This window comes from Microcaecilia unicolor, chromosome 10 (assembly GCF_901765095.1).
Source record: "Microcaecilia unicolor chromosome 10, aMicUni1.1, whole genome shotgun sequence".
In the NCBI taxonomy this organism is placed as follows: domain Eukaryota; kingdom Metazoa; phylum Chordata; class Amphibia; order Gymnophiona; family Siphonopidae; genus Microcaecilia; species Microcaecilia unicolor.
Window position 1 is genome coordinate 16,017,084 of NC_044040.1, and position 23,458 is coordinate 16,040,541.

Genomic DNA, 23,458 nt, shown 5'->3' on the forward strand with positions numbered 1-23,458 from the left:
TCTGTTGTGTGAAAAACCGAGCACAAAGAATGTGTGAGAGTGAGAAACTTTTCAACTGAGCGAGACTTGGCATCTCTGCCAATAATAACGGAGGGCGATGACACCTAAAGGGAACCCCCTACCCCAATTCAGCACGCTGAACGACAGCAGCTTTTGCCACCTGTCAACGAACCGCTATTACAATGAAGTTATTCAGGCGCTCGTCTCCCCAGCATTGTGGGTATCGTAGTCCTGCTCGATGTCTTCTATCTTTCACCTCGGATAATTCCGTCTAAATATAAAACTCCACGTCCCAGAGAACCCTTGAGCGCATCGTCCTCAGCTCATTGAAACAAAACATTGACGTATAAGCCCGCCTCTATCCCGCTCTGATTGGCGTACCCCTCTTCCGGAGTCTCGGGGATTGGCTCTCTCCGGGGTGCATCGTACGGAAGCGGGTTAGCGGGCTAGTTTGTTGCTGAGTGTTTTGGGTTCAGACTTTTGTCGTGATGGCCGGAGAAGCAGGAAGATACCGGACCCCGGCGGGCAAAAGCAAAGACCCTTCCGGGCTGCTGATCTCGGTGATCAGGTGAGATGGGGCCCAGTGGCTTTTTTGGGGGGGCTCTAAAATGGCGAGAAACCGGTGCTGGGTGTGAAATTCAGGTCTCTCTGCTTTCCAGCAGCCACCGCTGGAATCCGGATAGTTGTTTCTATTTGTTATCTGTCAAAATAGCGTTTTAAGTTTGCCATCTTTGCGGCATTTCTCTCTTTTTGTATATCAATAGAAATCAAACAAAATCAAACATGGAAAAGAAAATAAGATGATACCTTTTTTATTGGACATAACTTAATACATTTCTTGATTAGCTTTCGAAGGTTGCCCTTCTTCCTCAGATCGGAAATAAGCAAATGTGCTAGCTGACAGTGTATATAAGTGAAAACATTCAAGCATTACTATGACAGTAAAATAGATACTATTGGAGATTCTACATGGAATGTTGCTACCATTGGAGATTCTACATGGAATGTTGCTACTATTGGAGATTCTATGTGGAATGTTGCTACTATTGGAGATTCTACATGGAATGTTGCTACTATTGGACATTCTACATGGAATGTTGCTATTCCACTAGCAACATTCCATGTAGAAGGCTGCGCAGGCTTCTGTTTCTGTGAGTCTGACGTCCTGCACGTACGTGCAGGACGTCAGACTCACAGAAGCAGAAGCCTGCGCGGCCACATTGGTGATCTGCAAGGGCCAACTTCTACATGGAATGTTGCTATTCCACTAGCAACATTCCATGTAGAATCTATAGAAATCAAACAAAATAAAACATGGAAAAGAAAATAAGATGATACCTTTTTTATTGGACATAACTTAATACATTTCTTGATTAGCTTTCGAAGGTTGCCCTTCTTCCTCAGATCGGAAATAAGCAAATGTGCTAGCTGACAGTGTATATAAGTGAAAACATTCAAGCATTACTATGACAGTAAAATAGATACTATTGGAGATTCTACATGGAATGTTGGTACTATTGGAGATTCTACATGGAATGTTGCTAGTGTCCAACATTCCATGTAGAAGGCTGCGCAGGCTTCTGTTTCTGTGAGTCTGACGTCCTGCACGTACGTGCAGGACGTCAGACTCACAGAAGCAGAAGCCTGCGCGGCCACATTGGTGATCTACAAGGGCCGACTTCTACATGGAATGTTGCTAGTGGAATAGCAACATTCCATGTAGAATCTATAGAAATCAAACAAAATAAAACATGGAAAAGAAAATAAGATGATACCTTTTTTATTGGACATAACTTAATACATTTCTTGATTAGCTTTCAAAGGTTGCCCTTCTTCCTCAGATCGGAAATAAGCAAATGTGCTAGCTGACAGTGTATATAAGGTAAAACATTCAAGCATTACTATGACAGTCTGACAGGGTGGGAGGATGGGGGGTGGGTCGGAGGTATGCATGGGGACATCAAAGCATATCATTGATATTCTAACAGGATGGGTGTGGATAGGTGAGGGGTGGGGTGATCAACAGAGACATACAGCTTTATGGTTTATAATGGGCTAGGAACCCCAGGTCCTTGTTAAGTCCTTTCTGTTGGGTGTTAAAATATTAATCATTCTGACTTCAAAGGTCTTACGTTCTTGTATGGTTTTAAAGTTACCTTTCAGTTTACCTTTCATGTTTTATTTTGTTTGATTTCTATTGATAACCTTAAGAGTGGACTAACACGGCTACCACACTTCTCTTTTTGTAGAAGCAGAGATTGCCCTACCCTGCAGGCTTATTCCTGTGGCCTAAGTGTATAAATAATATAAATACGGTTACGAAAGTTCAATAAATCATGCAACAGCTTGTTTCTTATGTTAGAGAGTTGTTCACTTTATAGGAACAATAGTCTTCCGGAGATCAACTATCAAGCTCATCTTATAATGCTTTGAAATTTCTATTATATGACTTTGGGGCTCATTTTCAAAGCACTTAGACTTGCAAAGTTCCATAGGTTACTATCCAGCTTATTTTCGAAAGAGAGAAACGCCTATAGTGCGACCTAAATCGGGAGATAGACGTTCGTCTCGCAAAGGCGCCCAAATCGGTATCACCAAAAGCCGATTTGGGGCGTTTCCAACTGCACTCCATCGCAGGAAACGAATAAAGTTGACGGGAGCGTGTCGGAGGCATGGTGGAGGCGGAACTGGGGCGTGGTTATCGGCCGATAATGTAAAAAAAATATGCGTTTTTAGCAAGAATTTAGGGCACTTTTCCTGGACCCTGTTTTTCCACGAATTAGGACCCAAAAAGTGCCCTAAATGACCAGATGACCACTGGAGGGAATCGGGGATGACCTTCCCTGACTCCCCCAGTGGTCACAAATCCCCTCCCACCACAAAATATGCCGTTTCACAACTTTTTATTTTCACCCTCAAATGTCATACCCACCTCCCTGGCAGCAGTATGCAGGTCACTGGAGCAGTTATTAGGGGGTGCAGTGGACTTCAGGCAGGTGGACCCAGGCCCATCCCCCCCCCCCACCTGTTACACTTGTGCTGGTAAATGGGAGCTCTCCAAACCACCCCCCAAACTCACTGTACCCACATGTAGGTGCCCCCTTCATCCCTTAGGGCTATAGTAATGGTGTAGACTTGTGGGCAGTGGGTTTTGACGGGGATTTGGGGGGCTCAACACACAAGGGAAGGGTGCTATGCACCTGGGAGCTGTTTTACCTTTTTTTTGTTTTTGTAAACGTGCCCCCTAGGGTGCCCGGTTGGTGTCCTGGCATGTGAGGGGGACCAGTGCACTATGAATCCTGGCCCCTCCCACGAATAAATGTCTTGGAGTTATTCGTTTTTGAGCTGGGCGCTTTCGGTTTCCATTATCGCTGAAAAACAAAAACGCCCAGCTCAAAAAAAAGATAAACGTCCATGTTTTTCGAAAATTCGGTTCAGCCCGCCCCTTCACGGACCCGTTCTCGGAGATAAACGCCCATGGAGATAGGCGTTTCCGTTCGATTATGCCCCTCCACGCAACTTTAGAAGTCTAAGTGCTTTGAAAATACACATCCACGTATTTCAAATTACTAAAAGGCCTACAAGGAAAATACATAGCCTACAAAACTACTTCAACAATCCATACACTTACCGAAGCTCACCTCTAACTTACCTAACACTTTCCGTCAATCCTCCCTTACCTAATCTTTAAACGGTAATAACTGTATTTGTTATCATGAAATGACTATGCCTATCTTCTCTTACCAACATTCAAACTATAAGAATTGTACCTGTTATCACGAAATGATTATGATTATGTCTGTAAGCCACTTGGAGCCAGCAAATAGGTGTGAAAATGTGGGATACAAATGCAATAAATAAATAATAAATATGTAAGCCGCATTGTGTGGGAAAGCACGGGGTACAAATGCAATAAATAAATATAAATAAATCTCTGAAAACTAAATTATTCAACGAGACCTACAATAAGAATCCTTCATAAAGACCCACTATCACATCTCTATTAAAACTAATCAACATTGCACTCCTAATTTGATTACTTTAATCATACTGTTATTATTTAACACCATACTCTACCTTATATTTTGCATATCTGAGATGTATTATTTAATTCTTTGTTTCCAATTTTCTTCATATCTAATGTACCTTAATTGTATTAATACTTTGCTCTTCTTACACCGTTAATGACGATTGTCATTGCGGCATAATGTAAGCCACATTGAACCCGCAAAGAGGTGGGAAAATGTGGGATACAAATGCAGCAAATACAGTTGATTTGGCAGGTGCCTGCTGCTTTTTTACAACATCATAGTGATCATTGCTAATGCTTCACTTCAAGACGCTTAAATCTCTTTCTTATTAATTGCCTGAATTATCTTTATGGAAAGGGAGTCAGTCTGGCTGATCTGTAGCTACTGTATGTTGCTTTTACATGCTGCTATAATAGGTGAAGGTAGAAATAGCACATCTGGTCCATTTAGTCAGTCTTGTAGTTCCATTCTGCTCTTCCAAGAATATATGCCAGCTGCTGCCTCTGGAGGATGAATTCTAAGCGATAAAACTTCTTACGTAAGATAACATTTGTCATTTTTTTCTCCCTTTTTTCTTGGGTCCATGAGCTTACAAGAGTTTCTGTTTAGTATACTCCCAGGAGCCTGCCTCAAAACATGGGATAACATAATAACTACCTTTGTTGAGATGGCTGACACCTGAATATCCAGCCTCTTGGATCCAGAGCTGTCAAGCTAATCATTCCAGGAGGAAGATTTTTTGGCCTGTCCTGGTTGCAGTGTATAGTATTTGTAGTCCATGATTCTACCAATTGAAATGAGCACTGCAGGTCTCATAATAACCCAGAATGAGATTGACAGAAATCCAGGACAGGTCAAAGATGTTTTTCTCCTGGAATGGATAATTTGGCATCTCTGTGGACCCTCATAACAGTTCCCAGCTGTCACTGATACACAGCATTGACCTAGTCAAGATGAGGACATCAATAAAGGGGAAATAATAACACAAAGGAGGTGCCTTGATGTTAGTAGCGGTGTAAGCGAGTTCCAACATTTTTCTTGTGGTCTCCCTGAAGCAGCCAAAATGAAACATGGTCCATGTTGCGGACCAATAAAAAGGATAAAAAGACTCTGAAAATTCTTTTGCAACTGTTCTTTATTTACTGTCACCACACAGATAAGTACTTTAACAGTACTAATGGTGAACTGGCATTATTCAGGGTTTTTGAAGTATTTGGTTTCAGCTGTTTTTTTTTTTAATGATTTTGTGCAATGATTAAATTGAAACAGTTGGCTATCATCACCTGAATGTTTGGGCTGGTGCCACTCTATGATATGAGCACAACAGAATTTCTATTACAAAGTTTTTTGGGAGAATTTTGTTTAGAAGGTGTTGTGTACAATGCTGTATCGGAGGATTTTTTCTGTCATTAGTTAAGATGAGGCAGATAGCTGAATCTGGCTGGTAAGCTATTTACGTGTTACAGGATTTCTAGTTGATATTGTCCTTTCAGCTTGGTAGAGTTGTTGATTCTACGGGGGTCCCTTCTCCATTTAGTGCAACTAAAGATTCACTATGCTTATCATAGCAACAGGTCAAGAAATCATTTTAGTCTCCACTACCTACTCTATGAGTGTATTCTGGAGTTAATTGGGAAGCTTGCCAGGTGCCCTTGGCCTGGATTGGCCACTGTCGTGGACAGGATGCTGGGCTCGATGGACCCTTGGTCTTTTCCCAGTGTGGCATTACTTATAATTCTCTAACGGTGTGCCTATGGGGCTCATTTTCAAAAGAGAAAACTGTCCTCCCCAAAAGTGTAATTTGGATGGATTTCTTCTCAAAACATCCAATAGATATTTTCAAAACCTGATTTGCAGATGTCTATCTGCAGTGTGTCCATATCACAAGGGGGCGTTTCAAAGGCAGGATTAGGGCGGGTCTAACGCTTGGGACATTTTACAGCCGTAATGGAACAAAACCGAAATGTCTAGGGTGAAAACTTCAACGTTTTGGTCTAGGCCTGTTTTTCTAATGAATAACACACAAAACGGTGCCCTAAATGACCAATGGAGGGATTCAGGGATGACCCCCTCCCACCCCCAGAAAATATGAATAAAAATAGTGCTCACCAGCCTCTATGACGGCCTCAGATGTAATACTCAGGTCTATTTGAACAGCAAGCAGGTGCTTGGAGTAGTCTAGTGCAGTGGCGTAAATTGTGGTATTCTTGCTGTGGCTGGTGGGAATCCCCAAAGCCTAAAGATTTCCTCTTCCTCAAGCAGCCAATGCTCTTCCAAACAGCAGCTGGCACCACATATCAGCCCCTCTACACATGCTCAGTTTTCACCCATGCAGAAGCACTGAGCATGTACGGACTACTGTGCAGCAGTGTCAGCTCAAGTCAAATGCTGCCAGCTGCTGTTTGGAAGAGCACTGGCTGCCTGAGGAGGAGGAAATCTTCAGCTAGTGCAGTTTGGGGATCCCCATCAGCTCAGGTATTTAACAGTTTGTGTTTGAGGGTAGGGGGAGAGGCAGAGAGCAGAGTGGAGGGGGGCCAGGAGGGACTGAATTCTGTGCCCATCCATTTTGGGCTCAGGCCCACCCAAATTTGGCTGTCTGGCTATGCCCCTGGTCTAGTGGTGGCTGCAGTGCACTGTAGGCAGGTGGACCCAGGCCCATACCTCCCCCCTACCTGTTACACTTGTGGTGGAAACTGTGAGCCCTGCAAAACTCACTAGAAACACAATGTACCACATTTAGGAGCACCCTTCATCTATAAGGGCTGTTGTATTGGTGTACAGCTGGGGGTAGTGGATTTTGGACAAGGTAAGGGAGCAACGGTGAGATGTGTACCTGGGAGCATTTATATGAAGTCCACAGCATTGTCCCCTAGGGTGCCCCATTGCTCTCCTGGGATGTCTGGGGGACCAGTGTACTAAAAATGCTGGCTCCTCTTACATCCCAGTGGCTTGATTTTGCCGTTTTTAACTTGTGATTTTTTTGTTTAAAAAATGGCCTGAAAAGATAAATGCACAAAGCACAAAACCTTGTTCAAAACGGTATTTGCAAAGGAAAGAGGCTTTTTTTTTTTGAGAATGGGTATGTTTCCTATTTAGATTTAGTACGATTAACGCAAAACATCCAAAGTCTAACTTAGACGCAGTATCGAAAATGCCCCTCTATATGTAACTCTCCAGAAGGCACCTATTGTATAAAGGAAAGTAGATGGCTATTCGCCTTCATAGAATGGTAACATTTTATAAAATCCACCACTAATACGTACAAGTAGCAAAATTCTTTGCTTGTAAGTAGCCCCAAGTTATTCTGCTCTTTTTGAATGTTTTCTTTTGTAAAATGGCTGCTCTGATGTGCTTCTTGTCAAATATACATTCTGCTTTGGCACTATCCCCCGGATTCTATTTATGGCACCGATATTCTGGGTGTCTCTGGAAACATCTGGAAAACTTTGAATTTTCAATCCCAAAAAAAGTCTTCTCCTTATTTAAAAAAACCAACAACATTCTCGTTAACCAAGTTTTATCAGGCGCCAACACCACAGTAGCCACCATGGTTGACGCAGTAACTAAATCAGTATCTGAAGACTCGAACAAAGCAGAAACATCCAGTGGTTGCGTATCTTGAGCTTACTGATTAGTTACTGGTTTAGTAGGCAGATAATACACTTGTGAAAAAAGTGGAATACTTTCTTTAGCAACCCCCAATATTACCTTAATATATTTTAAAAGTATATCTTGAGGGGTAACTGCAAATTGTTTAGGAAACTTAAGAAATCGGAGGTTATTACTCCTAGAAAAATTCAGTTTTCCTCCTCAAGTTGGACAAGTCTTTCACTATATTAGTCTGAAAAACCTGTATATTCTGTAGATCTCTCTCTTGTATTGAAATTTTGTTTTTTTTAAGTCCAAGAATTTTATTGGTTTTAGAAAAAGACAACCAGTTTATCAAACACCAAAAGATCATCCCGAACCTTCCTCAACCTCCACTTCCCTAACTGCAAGGGCCTGAAATACAAGACGCTACACGTGTCAACCTTTTCCTACATGAGCACGCAGTACTGGAACACACTTCCGCGCAACCTGAAAACGATTTACGAACAAACCAACTTCCGCAAATTACTGAAAACACATCTTTTTGATAAAATCTACGGAAAGAACCAAAACATATAAAATCCACACTCACTGCTCCGTTATACATCAACACATCCACTTATGAATTCTCAATCCTGAAATCGCACCACACTCATACCTTTAATCACAGAAAATGTATACCATAGGTTATTCGTTTTTATATGCTATATATTGTCCTCAGACCCTCTAGTTTCTCGTTGTTTTCCTACCAATGTTTCAATGTTCTTTTCCATTGATACATTCCTTAACGATACTTTGATTTGTCTCGTATAACTCTTCACAATGTAATCCATAACCGAATTGTAACAAAATGTAATTTCCATCATTCATAATGTATTGTAAGCCACTTTGAGCCCGCAAAAAGGTGGGAAAATGTGGGATACAAATGCAATAAATAATAAATAATCAATAACATCAAGTAATAACATCAACTGTAACAGAATTCAAACAGAGAGAGAAAGAGAATTTTTTTAACAAGTTACCTAAAATTATAAGATTTCAGATAATTATCCACATGAGACCAAGTTTTAGCAGTAAAACATGTCTCGCCTGTTTTGTCTGCAACAGAGGTTTCAAATTTATGAATCTGTAAAATTGAATGCCACCAAAAAGTAGGATTGAGATTAGAATTACCTTTCTAATGCTTAATTTTTGTTGGGAAACATCCAATGAAATACTTTTAAAACAAATAGGAGGAAATATTGTTTTCACTCAAAGAATAGTTAAGCAGTGGAACTCTCTGCCAGAGGATGTAGTAACAGAAGTTAGTATATCTGGGCTTAAAAAAGGTTTGGACAACTTCCTGTCCCCGAAGAGGCCATTAGACCACCAGGGTTTCTTAAGGTAGGCACAGGAAGGGCCTACATGTGGTTGAGCAACCTGAAAGGGGGGGGGGCAAAGAGTGATCACGGGCAGGGGAGGGGCAGAATTTCGATCTCAGCCAAAAATACACTGGATTTCGGGCCTGTTTCAGTGCTGAATCCAAAAATGAAATTCGGTTGGCCTCTACAGCTTACATAAAAATAGGAGCAATCATGTAGTTTACATTCTTAGTGTTTATTAATTTATGCATACATTTGTTCCGTTGTATAAGAGCTATTTTCCACCTTTAAAATATGTTTTGCATGTAAAGATTTATGAAATTATCTCCAGTGCTAGGTTGGTAATATCGGTTGAACTATTTGCAATGTGCTTCAGAAGTAGGGTTACCATATGTCCAGATTTACCCGGACATGTCCTCTTTTTGAGGACATGTCCGGGCAACCGGGCGGGTTTTGCCAATCTGCCCGTTTGTCTGGCTCTTCTGAATAGGGTTACCATATTTTGTCCCCCAAAAAGGAGGACACATGCCCCGCCCAACCATACACACCGCCCACCATAGGCGGTCGGTGGCCCAACTGTTTGGGGAGGCTAAAGGGGGCGGGGTTAGGGGTGGGGCCAGGGGCGGGGTTTACATCCATAATTGTCTCACAACACACAGTAAAAAAAAATAAGTAAAAATAAAATAATCACAATTAATACCTTTTATTAAATTTAGATATTAGATATGTATCATATGTCAAAGAATAAAGTGGTTGCTCAAAGCATATTCTAAGCACAATCGCTCAACTGCAAAACACTATGCACAACTTTGTGCAAAAACACACCCATAACCTTACTGTACCATAAATATTACACTGGGCAGACCTAATACACCAATATACCACCATACGGAAAATGCAGACCGTCAACAATATGAAACAAGGGATCATATCATCACAATTCTCATGTAGAGCCACAAAACACCCTTTTAGGGTGGATAGTGTTCATAATGAACTCCTTTTATTAATGACCATATATAGATGGGAACATGGGAGCTTCTCTCCTGGAGCTGCTGCCAGAATAATGGCTCTTCTCCTCGTCTGAGCTACTCCATACTGCTCAGCCTGCAGCACACCAAACGTGCACTGGTAGCCCATGCGCGGGAGGGACTGCGAGGGATAAACGGTGCATCGAGGGGGGGGAATGAGAGAGAGAGTGGAGAGCCTGTCAGTAGCGGTGGCGTCGCGAGCTGATCAAATTATAGAGACTGCGGCACACCAACCTTATTACAACTTGCTTCAGGGCTTCTCGGACTGACGGCATGACGTGCCCCACCTCCTCTGGCTAGCCTTCCTGCTTCAGCGAGGGCTGGACGTATCATAAGGAAGGCTGGTCAGAGGAGGCGGGGCACATCATGCCGTCAGTCCGAGAAACCCCGAAGCAAGTTGTTGTAAGGTTGGTGTGCCGCTACCGGCAGCGATGGGCGATCAAAATCACATTGTGAGGGAGTGCAAGGGGATAAACGGAGCATCGGGGGATTGCGGCTGGGGAGGCTTAGCCTCCCCAAGCCTCTTATACCGGGCGCCTATGCCACCCCCTTTTACGCCCTCGCTCTGCCCCCTGTCACATTTTCCCCTCCCCCTGTCACACACTCCGTCAGGTCACTAGACTACCAGGGCAGTAGTAAGGTGACAGGGAGAGGGGGTGACGGGGTGTGTGACAGGGGGCGGAGCGAGGGCGTAAAAGGGGGCGGTGTGTGTGGTGGGGTGGGGCATGTGTCCTCCTTTTTGGGGGACAAAATATGGTAACCCTATTCGTAAGAGCCCTGAAGACACTGCTTAAAATTATTTGAAAATGAATTGTGTTAACGGTTACATTTTTAATTGATATGGGGTTATTACTTTCTGTTGGTGCATGTGCTTCTGAAATATAAATGTTGGTAGTTTGTTTCAAGTTTATCAGTTCTGAGCGTATACAGTGTTTTCTTTCCTACTCATTCAGAATAGAATTGTTCTGTCTTATGAGCTGTTCTTTATAATTTGGCATGTTACCATTTCTGGTTTCCTTTTAATCTCCTGTGAGCGCTTCACAAAAATTGGAATTAAATGGGAAGTGGCCATTAACCTGGGGGGAAATCAATAGTGTGAGCAGTGGGTTCTTAAATTTCTCATTTAACTGTTAACTACTTTTGCAGTTTTCTTCTACATTTTATTACTTTAATCTTGTTTGTTCCTCACTGGTGCTTCATATTATACCACAGCACCAATTTTACAAAGTGATTTTCCAAAACATATTTAATAGCTTAAATACATTTGCATTCAATTGCTGCTGAATGGTGGGAACTCTCTCCACTTGGCTGTAGTTTGGCTTTGCTGCTGCCTTTTTGGGTCTTACTTCTGGATTTCCTGTTCTTTGTCTTAATATTGTTGTCTCTTTTTTTTTTATGCTGAGTGTGTTGGGAGAGGGGACGCAAGCTCTGTGAGCCCTGGGCCACGGTCGACAGGCCTGTGTGCATCAGTCATGTGACTGGGCACGCCAGCAGGCCAGTGCTACACTGCCTGCGGGAGTTAGCAGCAGAGCATTACTTCCGTCTCCCTCTGTCCCCTTTGTAACAGATCATTTACGACTTCAGAAATAGTCCATTTACGACTCCCAGTTAGTCACCTCTCCAATCGGTTCAAAACTCTGCTGCCCGTCTCATCTTCCGCCAGGGTCGCTTTACTCATACTACCCCTCTCCTCAAGACCCTTCACTGGCTCCCTATCCATTTTCGCATCCTGTTCAAACTTCTTCTACTAACCTATAAATGTACTCACTCTGCTGCTCCCCAGTATCTCTCCACACTCGTCCTTCCCTACACCCCTTCCCGTGCACTCCGCTCCATGGATAAATCCTTCTTATCTGTTCCCTTCTCCACTACTGCCAACTCTAGACTTCGCGCCTTCTGTCTCGCTGCACCCTACGCCTGGAATAAACTTCCTGAGCCCCTATGTCTCGCCCCATCCTTGGCCACCTTTAAATCTAGACTGAAAGCCCAACTCTTTAACATTGCTTTTGACTCGTAACCACTCGCCTCCAGCTACCCTCCTCTCCTCCTTCCTGTACAAATTAATTGATTTGATTTGCTTATTTAATTTCTTGTCTATTAGATTGTAAGCTCTTTGAGCAGGGACTGTCTTTCTTCTATGTTTGTGCAGCGCTGCGTACACCTTGTAGCGCTATAGAAATGCTAAATAGTAGTAGTAGTAGTAGTAGAGAGGTTTTGGGGGGAGGGGAAGCTTCTTTTTTTATCAGCCGAGCTTGCCATGTTAGCTCCTGCTGCATTTTCTCTGCCTTTTGGAGCCCCCCAAGCACTTCCTCCTTTATGAGATGCTCTCCTGCTTGATGGTGGTAGGTTGGGAGGCCCAAGATGGGGGTCCTCCTGGGGGGTTTAAGGTGCTAGACAGAGGTGGAAAGGTATTGGAGTTTCCACAAGGTGAACACTCTGGTCACAGTGGTCACTAAAAAGATCGCAGTTCCTTTCAAGCAGGAGCTCTTTCGCAGCTCCAAAAGGACAGGGGACCCTTGGACTTCCAGTTCAGGCAGAAGATTGCAATGAGGGTACACTGGGCCCCTCACTGGCTTGGATAGGGGACAGATTGGTCCTCTTCAGCCATGAGGGTGCCTGCATTAGCTTGGACCAATGGGTCCTCATCAGGGCTACACCCTAGAGTTTGCTCATCTGGTGCCTGATACCATCGTGGTCTCACCCTGTGGCTTGGCTGTAAATCAACAGGCTGTCATGCTCATACTAAAACATCTGCTAGATCTGGGTATGTAGGATAGGTGACAAATTTCCTTATTTTGTGGTCCCAAAGAAAGAGGGTTTCTTTAAGCACATCTTTGATCTCAGAGGAGTAAATGCCTGCCTCAAGGTTCTACGTTTTCAGATGGAAACTCTACGCTTGGAGATTACCTCTGTGCACTTGGGTGAGTTTCTGACCTCCCTGGATCTGTCGGAGGCTTATCTGCATATTCTGATAAGGGCAAATCACAAGTGCTACCTGCACATTTGTGTCATGGATTGTCTCTTTCAGTTTTGGGCTCTTCCTTTTGGATGGGTGACTGCCCCTCACATATTTTCGAAAGTAATTTTTGTTTTATTGCAATTTGCTAAACCGCTAGACTTAATCAAAGATCACAGTGGTGTACCAAAAAAAAAAAAACTTCATCAATTTAATAGGATCAGAGGATTCATACACACATAACCTGCTTTATGTGACCTAATAATCTGCAAGGTCAAAAACTAGCCTGAAAAAGTGGTTTTCACAGCTCACTGGTGATGCTAAGTCATAAGTACATAAGCACCGCCATACTGGGAAAGACCAAGGGTCCATCAAGCCCAGCATCCTGTCTCCGACAGTGGCCAATCTAGGCTTCAAAAACCTGGCAACCCCCCCCCCCCCCCCCCCCCAAAAAAAAAAAAAAAAAATTAATGTTCAATTGACTTTTCCCTCAGGAATCTGTCCAAACCCCCTTTAAATTCCGTAAGGCCAGCTGCTATCACTGCATTCTCTGGCAACGAGTTCCAGAGTCTAACTACACGCTGAGTAAAGAAAAACTTTCTCCTATTTGTTTTAAATCTACCGTATTCTAGCTTCATCTTGTGTCCCCTGGTTTTGTTGTTGTTTGAAAGTGTAAACAAACGCTTCAAATCTGTCCGCTCTACTCCGCTCATTGTCTTGTAGACTTCTATCATATCACCCCTCAGCCGCCTTTTCTCCAAGCTGAAGAGCCCTAACCTTCTCAGCCTTTCCTCATAGGGAAGTCGTTTCATTCCCTTTATCATTTTCGTTGCCCTTCTCTGCACCTTTTCAAATTCCTTGTCACGTTTTCAAAGCTGGAACTAGGTTTGTGAGCCCTTGGACCACTGCCGAGAAGCGGCAGCGGCAGGCAAAACCACCCTACACCAGAGACAGGGTAGAGCTCTGACAAACAGTTAGGCTTCACCTGCACTTGTCCACCTTTCACCAGGAGTTGGGCCCCTGACTGCAGGCGGCCGGCAGGACTTATAGGACAGGGCAGGAACAGGATCCCAACTAGGTAGAACAGGGACTGAGGGTCAAAGGAAAATACAGGGGCAGCAAGGCAGGGAAAGGAAAAGCTAAAGGACAGGACTGAAAGCTGCAAGCAGCCACTAAAACAGGGAACAAGACACAGAACTGAAAGCTGCAGAGCAGCCACTAAGACACAAGCAGACAAGGACTAAACACAAAACTATAACCCAGAAACAAGACTAGAAACCAAACCACAACCTAATCTAACTACACACAGACTAACTGAAAACAGACAAGAGTTTCAGGCAAGAACCCACACAAAGCTGAAGTGCAACAAGCACCAACAAACCAGGGCCTAAGGCGATGCAAAGGCAAAGCAGAAAGATTTTGGAATGGCTAATAAGCCCAGCAGCAGCTGAGGCTCAGTTGCAGCAATCACCAGTCAACTACGGGAGCTGTGCAGGTTCAAACAAAAAGAGCAAGTCTGGCAGTCTGGAAGATCCAGACCGGACTAGGCTGAAATCTGGAACGGGAAACAGCACACTGACAATCCAATGCAGCCACCAGGCCTGGCCACCAGGGGGCGAGATGACTGAGAGCCTGAAACCAGGGCACGGCCATGACATTCCTTTATATCTTTTTTGAGTCTATCCCTACCTGGATGATTGTCTTTTCTGGGATGATTATGAACAGATTCCACAGTGGTCACCTCTCAGGTTAACCAGCTCCTGGAGTGTTTTGGGCTGGGTAGTCCATTTCATTATGGCCCAAGGCACAGTTTTTCTCACAGAGGAGTGCACAGGCAAGCTGCAGCCCATAAACACCCACAGTTTTTTTTTTTTTTTTTTTTGGGGGGGGGGGGGGGTCTATGGTGGTAACCCTGGAAGTGGTCCCTTGAGTTTGTGCCCATGCCCATATGCAGCCTTTTTCAGGACTTTGACCGCCGCCTGCTGCTCCCTCTCAAGGTTTAACGTATGCTGACCTGGTAGGTCTGTCCTGGGCACCTCCTTCAGGGGATTCTGCTGGACCTGCCTGATTGGATGGTTGTGACTTCTAATGCAAATGTTCTCTCTTGGTGTGTTCATTGCTTGGGCAGAGTGGTGCAGGGGTGTTGGTCTCCCTCTGTTCCATCAAACACCTGGAGACCCAGGGAGTTTCTTTGGCTCTGGTGGAGTTTCTCTCTCTCATCCGGGGAAGGGCAGTCAGAGTGATGTGAATGATGACAGCAGTGGCCTATATCACCAGGATTTTCCCTTGTAGCCCTTTGCCATTGGGCAGAGGCGAACCTTCTGGCTTTGTTGTCAGGCCACATATCAGGCAACTACAGTGTTCAGGCAGACTTTTTCACCTACTTACTGGAGGCTAGTGCTGCCAGTACAAGGATCCAAAGAGGACAAAGTTATTTCTGTTTGGGGGGGGGGGGGGGAAGTAGTGCTGCTTCTTGGGGAGGAAGGTTAGGAAAAAGTGCTGGCTGTTTTGGGGTGGTTGGGAGAAAGAGTGCTGCCTGTTTGTGTGAACTGGTGATCGTCTGTTCATTGACCAGTTGTGGACATCAGAAGGGTTTGAGTAGCATTTTGCGTTGGATCCTGTCACGTCCCCTGCAGGGAATCTGGGTCTGAGAAATAACAGGGTCGCATCACCTCATGCCTGGAATAGACTTCCCGACCTTGTACGTCTAGCTCCGTCCTTGGCCGTTTTCAAATCCAGGCTAAAAGCCCACCTCTTTAACGCTGCTTTTGACTCCTAACCTCTACTCACTTGCCCTGTACCCTTTTATCCCCTCCTTTAATTCCCTTACCTCTTAGTTGTTCTGTCTGTCCTACTTAGATTGTGAGCTGTTTGAGCAGGGACTGTCTTTTTATGTGTGATGTACAGCGCTGCGTATGCCTTGTAGCGCTATAGAAGTGATAAGTAGTACATAAGTAATGCCACACTGGGAAAAGACCAAGGGTCCATCGAGCCCAGCATCCTGTCCACGACAGCGGCCAATCCAGGCCAAGGGCACCTGGCAAGCTTCCCAAACGTACAAACATTCTATACATGTTATTCCTGGAATTGTGGATTTTTCCCAAGTCCATTTAGTAGTGGTTTATGGACTTGTTCTTTAGGAAACCGTCTAACCCCTTTTTAAATTCTGCTAAGCTAACTGCCTCCACCATGTTCTCCGGCAACAAATTCCAGAGTTTAATTATGCGTTGGGTGAAGAAACATTTTCTCCGATTTGTTTTAAATTTACTACATTGTAGCTTCATCGCATTAGTAGTAGTAGTAGAGACAGGGGATCAGATGACTTGCAAGGAAGAATGTTGATAATATATTTTGCACTATTTTCCTTTAGCTAACTTGTTAGGGTGAATGTGTTGTCTATCACTTTCCTATTTTAATTGGCATTCGATTCTGATTTGTATTATTTTATGAATATGGAAACCACTCTGACTTGTCTGACAAATAGGGTGGTGTTTTTAAACGATTGAACTACATACGCTTCTCTTAAATCTCAATCTAATTACGTTTCAGGCTTAATACTGTACTTTTTCTTTAAGTATATTATCTGACATTTCATTGTCATGTGGCCAGTGACTAGCAGATATGACAACTTTGTGAAGTTTGATTTGATGTGCCTCCAGGATCAAGCAAGCTTGAAAACGTGCCCCAAAATAAGAGGTTTAGAAGCACTGGTGTAATGGCCTCACATGACAACCTTTAGCTGTTAATTTATGCTCACAAGATTTCAGGCCTGGGGTTAATGTTGTGTTAATGCAAATAATTGGAACCATCTTTAGCTATTACAAATATATTGGTTGCAAGCATGTCTGTTTTGGTTCCTGGTGGGTCATCTGGTCCTCCCATAGGTGGCTTGCCAGGGTCTAGATGCACGTCGGCCTTTCTTTTATGCTGTGCGGTCTTTTTTTGTTTTAACTTGCTGCATTTCAAGTTGTGCACCTGTAAGAATGGCTCCTCCTTCCTTTAATTAGTATTACTGTGTTGCTGCAGTTGCTAATTATATGGTTGAATGATTTCTGTAAACAGAGCAGGTGCATAAATAAAGATAACGCTTAAGTTGAGAATAGTGAACGTGCTGTGCAGTAAAGGCATCTGTTTATTGAACCCCGTGGCCGCACATTTCCTTCTGATCTTTGCTGGGTAAATGATCACTGTGCACAGATTTTACTTTGGCATATGCGCCTCAGCAATTACTCAGCACTGTTTATCCAGCAACAAGCTTTGTAAGCATATAACCCCTTCTTGCCAGTTCTATGTACCAAAGCTGTGATGATGTAGATCAGTGGAAGGGCCCTGGAATGAGGAGCCGGCTGGTCCGTGGACAAGGCAAGAAGGTCGAGGTACCCTGGCAACAGATTGAGGAGAACAGACTTTGGCCAGAAGCAGCCTTCAAGCCCTCAATATATGAGGCCGGTGCCTGTGTTTGCAGTAATGGACATAGCAGCAACATTGACATAGTAACATAGTAGATGACGGCAGAAAAAGACCTGCACGGTCCATCCAGTCTGCCCAACAAGACAACTCATGTGTGCTACTTTTGTGTATACCCTACTTTGATTTGTACCTGTGCTCTTCAGGGCACAGACCGTATAAGTCTGCCCAGCACTAGCCCCGCCTCCCAACCACCGGCTCTGGCATAGACCGTATAAGTCTGCCCAGCACTATCCCCGCCTCCCACCACCGGCTCTGGCACAGACCGTATAAGTCTGCCCAGCGCTATCCCTGCCTCCCAACCTCCAGTCCCGCCTCCCACCACTGGCTCTGGCACAGACCGTATAAGTCTGCCCCGCCTCCCACTACCGGCTCTGCTATCCAATCTCGGTTAAGCTCCTGAGGATCCTTTCCTTCTGAACAGGATTCCTTTATGTTTATCCCACGCATGTTTGAATTCCGTTACCGTTTTCCTCTCCACCACCTCCCGCGGGAGGGCATTCCAAGCATCCACCACTCTCTCCGTGAAGAAATACTTCCTGACATTTTTCTTGAGTCTGCCCCCCTTCAATCTCATTTCATGTCCTCTCGTTCTCGTAACTGAACACCCTCACAACAGTTGGGTCATTGGAGGCTGGGCAGACCACCTCAAAAGCAATGCAGGGACTTGGGTCCAGAGAATAGCAGGGAATCGGGGTCTGAGAAATAACAGGATCACAGCGGGAGGTAGATGCACACTAGAGTGGTGGAGGAGCAAGCTCTGGCAAGGAAGCATATGAGGGTGGTGGATACGTGGAATGCCCTCCCGCCGGAGGTGGTGGAGATGAAAACGGTAATGGAATTCAAACGTGCGTGGTATAAACACAAAGAAATCCTGTTTAGAAGGAATGGATCCATGGAATCTTAGTGGAGATTGGGTGGTGACGCTGGTAATTGGGAAGCGAAACTGGTGCTGGGCAGACTTCTACGGTCTACGCCCTGATTGTGACTGAATTGATAGGGATGGGCTGGAGGGTAAATTTAAGGGGCTTTAACGTTAGCTTTAGAACTTTTAGTGCAAGAAGAGTGCTGGGCAGACTTATACAGTCTGTGCCCTGAGATTGGCAAGGACAAATCAAACTTGGGTATATATATATAAAATATAGCATATCAAGTAAAATGAGTTTATCTTGTTGGGCAGACTGGATGGACCGTACAGATTTTTATCTGCCATCACTTACTATGTTACTATATGTGTGTGTATCTGTAATATCTATATCTATTGATCTATATACATATACAGAATAGAAAATGATATCAAGCAAGATGACCTCTGAAAGGACATGAGAAATGTAGGTGTGATGAAAAACAATCAAGAGAAACACCTTCTGGTGGAAGGATGGTATATACAGTAACTCCATTGCAAAGTCTTCTTACAAACAGAGCCCCCCCCACGTGCTGGTGATAGAAGGTCGCCAATGGCCTAGTAGTAGCCCATGCAGTTGCATGCCCAGTTCTTTGGTTTCATCTGTCGACCTTCAGGGCCACTGGGATGTGAGCACATCTGAGGACAGGGCAGTTGTTTGCTGTAGTGGTTGGAGAGGGATCTCTGAGAGTTCTGCTTTAAAAGATTCTTTCTAGTCTGTTACCATTAGGAAAGCTTAGCGCTCAATGTGGTCTGGTAGATGACCAAAAATAAAATGTTTCTAGAAGTGCTTCTCACTTTTTTCCCCTTTCGGCGTCTGTCTGTCTTTTGATGTCTTTTGTTAAATTCACTGGTGTTTCTTGTGTCTGTTTTTAACCAGCCTGTTTCTTTCCTCAGCAGTTTTTCTTGTCTTTTGTAATGTGGCTTGTACAGTCCTGTATGCCGTCAGCTGTTCTGTAGGCTGCCCCATTGGGGCTTTTCTTCTATTTAATTAGAAGGTGAAGTTCAGTGGGAGATCTTTAATCAGGAAAGGACCATTTCAACAGTGTTGTCCCCCGTTCTGGATGACACTTACGCCAGGGGCACGGAGCCATTTGTTGAACCTCTGAACCTTAGAGACACTTGTGTGCTGTTGTGGGCTTTTTTTTTTTTTTTGCTAGGCCATGGTACTTGTTGGGAAGTTGATGAGATGGAAGTATCCCTGAGGCAATAAGAAATAAGGAAAAGGGGGGAGGGAAGAGAGGAAGGGCAGAGATGGGGAAAGAAAGAGGGGGGGGGGGAGGGAAGGTTTGGGTGTAAGTTAGGTGGTAGAAAGACAATAATAGTAAACATAATTTTGTAATTAACGTTGAGGTCACTCAGTGAACCAGGACAATGTAAGTTGATTGCTTTACTATTGACATATTCTTGTGTTCATGTTAATAAAAAAGAGTTAAACATAAACAGGAAAGGACCCCCACTGGAGCAGAGCAGACCACAACTGATGTAACATCATGATATGGAAAGGCAGAGCCTGTGATTTTGCTTTTGTAAAACCTTCCCTCCCCCAGCTGCTCAATTTTATATTAGTCAGACACTCTATCTGTTGTTTTCCTTGTGATTCTCAGTTAATACATTTGTAAGAAAGCACAGGGTGTACTGCTGCTTGATATTATTATGCCATTAAAAGCAGCAAGCTGAGTCTGAGACCCATATATGTATTCCACATTTAAATTGTTTATCCTTTCTGCCTTTATTCAGATGATTACTTGAACAATCGTGGACCCTCTGTAGTGGCCAAGGGCTCTCTAAGAAGCTTTCTTTGAAGGCCAGTAGTTGTCCTCTCTCCTTCTAGGGCAGAGGAGTTAAATCACTGTCCACTCTGGTTTTCTGGACCCTCTGTAGTGGCCAAGTGCTCTATAAGAAGCTTTGTTTGAAGGCCAGTGGTTGTTCTCTCTCCTTCTAGGGCAGAGGTGTTGTCACTGTCCAATCTGGTTTTCTGGATTTCCTTAATGAATAGTCCATGAAATCAAAAAACTGGGTTCACAATCTATAAAATGGTAGTATACCTCAATACAACTCAAATTATTACCACTTAACAATACTAAATACATAAATGTTAAATCTTTATTAACCGATACTTTAAAATGCATACAATAAATCATCTTTCCACCGTCCCATCCCAGCTGTTAACCCTCGGGAACATTCACCAACAATAAGCACAATGAATGAATTCTTCCCTCTGCTAACAACTCCCTCAGTTCTTAAACCTATCACCCACACCATGTAAAAACAACGAACCTCAAGATCTGTCTGATCAAGCATAGAATTGCTTAACATTTAAGCGATTGGCACTTCCAGCGAGTGAAGGCGCCTTTATTCTCCCATTGGATTAATGCACAACATGATCCAGATGACTTGAAATTTGTAATGCTCTTGCAGGTTGTGTCTTGGCGGGGAGGAGGATATCTTGCAGGTTCTTCTACAAAAGGAACAAAGAATGAGTTATATGTGAGACACTGTGGAACCTGTGGGGTTAAACAAGGAAGTTGATTGGTTTTTACTTTAATTGATGGAAGGCTATAAGAGGATCATTTCCAGAGGGTGGATCCAGTGCTTACCAATGGGGGGTTAGCTGCTCACTGATGTTACTCCACGGTAGTGTGGTCCAAATGGTTTGAAAAATTCAGTAAGGTAAGATTTGTAAGATTTTGAGGTTTGGGTATTTTAGTTTGGGTTTATAAAAAGTCAATTGCTCGTTTTTGTTTGTAATATTTATTCATAGTTCTGTCTCCTGATGATGCCTGTTTAGGTGAAACATGATGTCATGTCGGTCTTGGAGAACCTGTACTCAAGCTGCTGATATGAATAGTTAAGCAAATGGTTTTATTCGAGCGTTGACACGGCTCTGTCCCAGAAGTGGGTTTCTCTTCGGAACAAGTTTGTTGCAATGCGCTCAGATGAGTGTATTACGTATTCTGTTGAGGACCCATACTATTACGTGTGCCTTGCAAATTGACTGATTGGGAACATAAGAATGGACTGTTATCTTTAAGGTCTTGAGGTTCATCGTCTTTGCATGATGTGGTTGATGAACTGAGGGAGCTGTTGGCAGAGGGAAGATTTCATTCATTGTGCTTATTGTTGGCGAATGTTCCTTAGGGTTAACAGCTGGGATGGGATGGTGTAAAGATGATTTACTGTAGGCATTTTAAAGTATTGGTTAATAAAGACTAACATTTAGGTATTTAGTATTGTTAAGTGGTAATGAATAGTCACAAGATATATTTGCATGCACTGCTTACATTTCAAGCAAATACATCTTGTGTTCGTTCATTAGGGACAGGGTGAAAATCTGTCTGATTTTGGCTTTCCAGGATTGTAGTTTTGACATGCCTGCTCTAGGGTCTGAGGACATTATCACTGACACGGCTTTGTATCAGTACCCCCGTCTGAGTGGGAGACCTGAATTTTGGGCATCTTGAGCTGCAGTGCTGGCTCCTGTATTGACTTCCATAAGCATTAGATTGAGTTATCATTTTTGTTTTTAATAAATTCTTTGCTCTTCTAGCATTTTTGTGATCTCGCATCATGGTTTTATGTATTTACAAGATTTATAACCCACATTACCTCAATATTCTAAGGGGTTTAAAAATAACATAAGGTATATTTCACCACTAATTTTCAAAATTGGAAATAAATACTCAAAACATTACTGAGTGCAATAAATTTTTCAAAGCTACAGCATAGCTTGTTGGTCAGACTTGGTAGTTACCTTGGTTTCTGAGGGTATTACCCACTTGTTTGACCATTACTGATATTTGTTTGTACAAATCCTTTGAGAATTTGGTTGGCTATTTTCCAGTTCTTATAGTATTAGATTACCTTTTGTAGGGTTTACAGCCCATACTGTTTTTTGAATTTTTGATTGTTTACAAATAACACCCACAATAAACATCAAAATGTACAATAAAACCAAAGCATTAAAAATCTCATTGCTACTGAAATTCTACCTAAGAGATGACATGATATGAATTTAAATTAACATGGTTTATTAAGCTGAATGATGTTTAGAACAAGGTTAAAATAATTTTAATTGATATGATTTTTATGGTTGAGTTTTATTTCTGCTGTGTTGTATTAATTATACTCTTTTATTGTTCACAATCTGCTTTGAATTAGATCTTCTTTAGTAGAAGTGAAACATAAGTTCTGTATTCAAGTTCTGTATTCAGTTTTTTTTCATCATTGTTGCCACCTAGTTCATCCCAATGGCTTGTGTGTCTCTCGTTTCTGGCTGCGGTTTGTAGGACACTGTCTACCAGTGATGATGTGGAGGATCGGGAAACGGAGAAAGGCCGCTTGGAGGAAGCCTATGATAAGTGTGACCGTGATTTGGATGAGCTGATTGTTCAACACTACACAGAGCTCACCACAGCCATTCGTACTTACCAGAGCATCACAGAACGGATTACCAACTCGCGCAACAAGATCAAGCAGGTAATTGGACGCAGGCACCCAGTCATAAGAGCCCTGACAAAAGAACCCCGACAAAACAGCCTTGTAACAAAATAACCCTTGACATTTCACACCCTAGTAACAAAATAGCCCTTGACAAAAGGGCCCCTCCCACAAAACAACCCTTGACAAAATAGCCTCTACACAAAACAGCCCCCTAAGAAAAAAATAACACATCACAAAAAATATAATAAACTATAACTGAAATCTTCACTGAATCTACCAGCATTCAATTGCGTAAAGCATATCTAAATAAACAAAATTCTATAGCTACAAACTGGTATTCATGATCTGTTCTGCTATTTAAAGAAACTATTCTTCCATCAACATGCTAATTAAAAAAAAAAACAACCCCCCCCACCCAATATTGTCATTTGTGAGTATTTGAGTAGTGGAAGAGGATGTATGAATAGGATTTGAAACTTGGGAATGGGTTTTAGGAGGTGGACTTTGGTTCACAGCAGGATGTGGAGGGACACAGAGGGAATCTTCTCTCCCTTTGGTTTAAATGTTGCGATAGAGAGCCGATATTGGTATGGATTGGATTTGATTACTCAGGAAGGATGTAATGTTATATACAGAAATGTATATAGAAATTTGCATGCATTGTTGTGCCTTGACAATGC

General features: G+C 43.1%; 1 protein-coding gene across 1 annotated transcript in view; it reads left to right on the forward strand.

Annotated features, from left to right (window-relative positions):
* Window positions 1-423: 423 nt before the first annotated feature.
* The window catches only part of EXOC4 (exocyst complex component 4), a 635,584-nt gene continuing 612,549 nt past the window's right edge, over window positions 424-23,458 (forward strand). Inside the window, exons 1-2 of the mRNA XM_030216046.1 lie at window positions 424-568; window positions 22,625-22,814. Coding sequence (XP_030071906.1) covers window positions 489-568; window positions 22,625-22,814 — 270 coding nt within the window. The 5' untranslated portion in view covers window positions 424-488. The remainder of the gene's footprint in view (window positions 569-22,624; window positions 22,815-23,458) is intronic.